The sequence below is a fragment of the Xyrauchen texanus genome, chromosome 42 (genome assembly GCF_025860055.1).
Source record: "Xyrauchen texanus isolate HMW12.3.18 chromosome 42, RBS_HiC_50CHRs, whole genome shotgun sequence".
Taxonomy (NCBI): Eukaryota; Metazoa; Chordata; class Actinopteri; order Cypriniformes; family Catostomidae; genus Xyrauchen; species Xyrauchen texanus.
The window spans coordinates 30949161-30954160 of record NC_068317.1 but is presented as its reverse complement, the minus strand read 5'-3'; the positions used below and the strand labels follow the sequence as shown (position 1 = coordinate 30954160).

The 5000-nt window shown below is 47.9% G+C and overlaps 1 protein-coding gene across 47 annotated transcripts in view; it reads right to left on the bottom strand.

The window, feature by feature from the left end:
• LOC127635166 (nebulin-like) overlaps positions 1-5000 on the bottom strand; it is an 81838-nt gene that overhangs the window by 10809 nt on the left and 66029 nt on the right. For 46 of the 47 annotated variants that reach the window (XM_052114966.1, XM_052114962.1, XM_052114964.1 and 43 more), the window contains 6 exons: positions 3453-3563; positions 2715-2825; positions 2521-2631; positions 1129-1233; positions 937-1041; positions 725-829 (listed from right to left, as the gene is read on the bottom strand). In XM_052114966.1, the coding sequence (XP_051970926.1) occupies positions 725-829; positions 937-1041; positions 1129-1233; positions 2521-2631; positions 2715-2825; positions 3453-3563 (648 nt within the window). The remainder of the gene's footprint in view (positions 1-724; positions 830-936; positions 1042-1128; positions 1234-2520; positions 2632-2714; positions 2826-3452; positions 3564-5000) is intronic. The other variant, XM_052114963.1, reaches the window with a different exon arrangement.

Here is a 5000-nt window from a genome sequence, read left to right as displayed (position 1 = left end):
AACGTCATCCATATATCAGCATAAACCTCATAAATATATCGGCATAAATGTCATCCTTATATCGGCATAAACCTCATCCGTATATCGGCATAAATGGCATCCATATATCGGCATAAATGGCATCCATATATCGGCATAAACGTCATCCATATATCGGCATAAACGTCATCCATATATTGGCATAAACAGCATCAATATATCGGCGTAAACGTTATCCATATCGGCATAAACGGAATTCACATATCGGCATAAACGGCATCCATATATCGGCATAAACGGCATTCATATATCGGCACAAATGACATCCATATATCGGCATAAACGGCATCCATATATCGGCATAAACGACTTCCATATATCGGCATAAACGGCATCCATATATCGGCATAAACGACATGCATATATTGGCATCCATATATCGGCATAAACGTCATTCATATATCGGCATAAACGGCATCCATATATCGGCATAAACGACATTCATATATCGGCATAAACAACAGTCATATATCGGCATAAATGTCATCAATATATCGGCATAAACGTCACCCATATATCGGTATAAACAGCATCCATATATCGGTGTAAACAATATCGGCATAAACGACTCCAGTGGTTCAATTAATGTCTTCTAAAGCAACACGGACACCTGAACACTTGTGGTGAAATCACCTGACACGGGTCGGCTGTAAACTCAAGCTCACAGCATGTGTGTGTCACTCACATCACTGATGTTTTTAGTGTTTTCTCGAGCCAGTTTGATCTCTGGAGTGTCAGTGACTGATGATGTCACACCTCTCAACAGCTTACAGTCCCACGTGTACAGCAACTACAAACACACAAACAAACACTGCGATATAAAACACAATCTGCGCCAGTGTGTGTGTGTATAGTGCACGCGTGTGTGTGTGTGTTTAATATGTGTGTGTATCTCACTGCGCTGATGTTGCGCTGGTTGTTTTTCACTCTCTGTATCTCTGGAGTGTCTGGTCCAGCAGCACATGAAACCTTCATCCGCTCCGCATCACCACGATACTTCTTCTGTACACACACGAGGACAAGTAAATATCAGGATACTGTGTATATACTCCAGTCGTCTGAAAGAGACAGACAGGTGTGTCATGTGACCTGACTGTAGATGTCTTTCAGGTACGCAGCGTGCAGAAGTGCAGGTGTGTCTGTCACTGTCCCGTATGATGATTCTCTCAGCTGAGACGACTGTCTGTACGACACCTGAAACACGCAGACACACCTCAGTTTGGGTGAAATTTGACCCAGTGGGGAGTTCGTTGTGAGAGAAGCAGAATTTGTTTGATCTGATCACACTTATTTATTACAAAAACAACTTAACCAACATGTCATAATTCCTGAATCATTTGAATGAATAAATTTAACTCCAACACTTCAGTTCAGTGTGTGTGTGTGTTACTGTGTGTGTGTCTGTGTGTATGAGTGTGTTTGTCCGGCAAACAATCCCCTACCTCCTCGTGGTGCCGGACGGGCAACGCTGTCATGGACAGTTTTGTGGGGGGAGGTCCAATTCCGATTGGCCTTTCCTCCTCATGTGACCAGTGGCCAAATGGGGGCTCTGGACGGGTGCGAGGGGCTGGTAAACCCTCCAGCTTTTCAATTATCTTCCACTAAACTATGATGTAAAGAACTTATTAAGCTTGTGCTGGAGGCCCCGGAGGGGACAGGCGTCTATGACGTCTCCTTGCCAAACCCCATTTGGCGGAGCCAGGAGACTGAATTCTTACCCTTTGGGCTCCTCCAGAAACAAAAAAAAGCCGCTACGGATGGCCACGTGGAATGTTCGAATACTCACAGTGGAGGAGAGGCTGCCACTCCTCTGTCGGGAGCTGGACCGGTACCGCCTGGATCTCTGTGGTGTTCAGGAGGTCCGGTAGACCGGCTCTGGCTCTTGCCACTATGAGGGGTGGACTGTCCTCTACTCGGGAGTGGCTCTTCTTCTGAACATAAGAATGAAGGGAGCGTGGGAGTGTGGCGGTGAGGTGTGGGAAGCTGTGAGCCCCAGGTTACTTTGGGTTCGCCTTCCCATCAACCAGAGGTGAGGAGTGGTGGTCGTGGTTACTTATACCCCCACTGAAGATGAACATCCGTGGAGGGATGCTGGAAAGGCCGATGAGTCAGATGCCTTCTATGACCTCCTGTCACAGGTGCTGGCTGAAGTGCCACCTCGGGATAGAATCATCATGTTGGGTGTCTTCAATGCCCGAGTTGGTCATGATGCTGGCACCTGGTCAGGAGTGATTGCAAGACATGGGCCAGAACAGCTCAATAACAACGGTAGGAGGCTGCTAGATTGTTGTGCAGCCCATGGGTTTGTAATTACCAACACACTGTTCCAGCATCGGCGCATCCACACAACATCATGGATGCATGCCGGGTCCAAGCAAGAACATCTGCTGGACTACATAGTGACGGAACAGCGGTGTGTGTGTGTACGTGTGTGTACGTGTGTGTGTGTCTGTGTGAGTGTGTGTGTTTGATGTGACTCACGTCGCTGCTGATCTCAGATGCTTTCTTTGCTCTCTGGATGTCCATACAGTCTGACGTGACGTCTGATCTCTTCCCTCTGATCTCTCTCTCCAGATCTTTACGATATTCTTTCTGTAAAACCACAAACACAACACATTTATATTCAACAACAGCAAACTCCAGTGAATATCCAGACTGTCGTGATGTTTGTGTACCTCACTGAGAATGTGTCCAGCGTTTTTGACCCGCAGCAGTTCAGGTGTTTCCTCAAGATCCATCAGGCCTTTACCCCTCACCTCCAGCTCCAGATCCTTACGGTATTCCTTCTATTTGACAGACAAACTGTTATTAAAGCTGATGTGTGTCACTGACCCGGCGTAGACATCCGTGGACATTGAATTTTGGCTTCACTAAACACAACATATCATTTAATTGAATTAAACCGACTGATCTCAGTTCAGGATACTCTGTGCTGTCAGTAAAGGGTTAAACTTTCGACATACAGAGTCATGTGACATTACAACATGGTGCCGATCTCAGCAGACTTTGTCCAACACTCCTGGAAACATTTATTTCATTTTAAAAATATAGCTTGGGTTAGGGTTATCAATTTTAAGGAAATCTATTTGCTCTTGAATTATTATTATTTGTATTTGTATTTTTGCATGTTTATTAGGTGCTACTAGTAACAAATAAAAAAAGGAAACTGCACCAACAGTCACACTCGGGTCTCAGGAGGATAATAAACCATTTGTTGTTTCCCCTGAAAACTGCACTGTCCAGCCCAACATGACAACATTGGCTCAACCAATCACATACGTTTGGGGCGGGGCTATCTTTTAGCGATGTAGTTTGGTGGTGTTACTGGTGCACTTCTGCTTGAACTCAATAAAGCATCATATTCTTCCAGACAAACATCAGATATCCAGAGAAACCCGTCTGTGTTGCGTCACCTGATTCATGAGGCTGCTGGCGTTGCGAGCGGTGAGATACGCAGGCGTCAGATCCACCTCCAGCTGAACTGTGCCTTTAATAGTGTTCTCATACTCCTTACGATACTCATTCTACAAACACATTCATTTATCACATCATATACCGTATATTCACTTCTGACATTCACTGTGATGATGCTGGATGGCCACGTGGAATGTTCGAACACTCACAGCGAAGGAGAGGCTGCCACTCCTCTGTTGGGAGCTGGACCGGTACCGCCTGGATCTTTGTGGTTTTCAGGAGGTCCGGTGGACCGGCTCTTGCCACTATGAGGGGTGGACTGTCCTCTACTCAGGGCAGGAGACTGCCAAACACAGGGAGTGGCTCTTCCAACTGAACAAAAGAATGAAGGGAGCGTGGGAGTGTGGCGGTGAGGTGTGGGAAGCTGTGAGCCCCAGGTTACTTTGGGTTCGCCTTCCCATCAATCAGAGGCGAGGAGTGGTGGTCATGGTTACTTAGGCCCCCACCGAAGATGAACATCCTTGGAGGGATGCGGGAAAGGCCGATGAGTCAGATGCCTTCTATGACCTCCTGTCACAGGTGCTGGCTAAAGTGGCCCCTCGGGATAGAATCATCATGTTGGGTGACTTCAATGCCCGAGTTGGTCATGATGCTGGCACCTGGTCAGGAGTGATTGGAAGACATGGGCCAGATCAGCTCAATAACAACGGTAGGAGGCTGCTAGATTTTTGTGCAGCCCATGGGCTTGTAATTACCAACACACTGTTCCAGCATCGGCACATCCACACAACATCATGGATGCATGCCGGATCCAAGCAAGAACATCTGCTGGACTACATAGTGACTGAACAGCGGATGCGGGCCCATGTCCTTGACACCAGGACCTACCGTGGAGCTGATCTGCCCACTGACCATCGACTTTGCCATGCCTGCCATTCATCCACTCCGGTGGTGGGTTTGTGGGACAAAGTGGGGATGACCCTGCTGGGGCTGCGGTGCCTCAAATATTGCAGGAAGAAGTCACTCCCTGTGGGTGGCTGGCTGAGGTGCCATCTGTTGAGGAAGTACTGAAAGTGATCCGGAGCCTGAGACCAGGAAATGCACCGGGCAGAGATGATCTCCCAAGTGAAATGCTGAGGGAGGGTGGCGTTTGTGCACCCTACATGGCATCATAACAACAGTCTGGACCACTGGGAGGTTCCGCAGGATTGGAAGGATGCCCTGGTGGTCCCTCTCTTTAAAAAGGGGGACCGCACGGATTGTAACAACTATAGGGGCATCTCACTCCTCAGTGTGCCGGGAAAGCTCCTGGCAAGGATTATTCAACATTGCCTTGCCAGGCATGCTGAGGAGAGGCTTGCGGAGCCCCAATGTGGTTTCAGGAAAGGGCGGTCCTGCACAGATGCCATATTCTCTGTCCTACAGCAGAGGTGTAGGGAATTCCAACAAGACCTACATCTCTGATTTATTGACCTGGTCAAGGCCTATGATACCATCAGTAGCTCTGGGCTCTGGGTTGTTCTTCGTGCTTTCGGAGTCCCAGACCC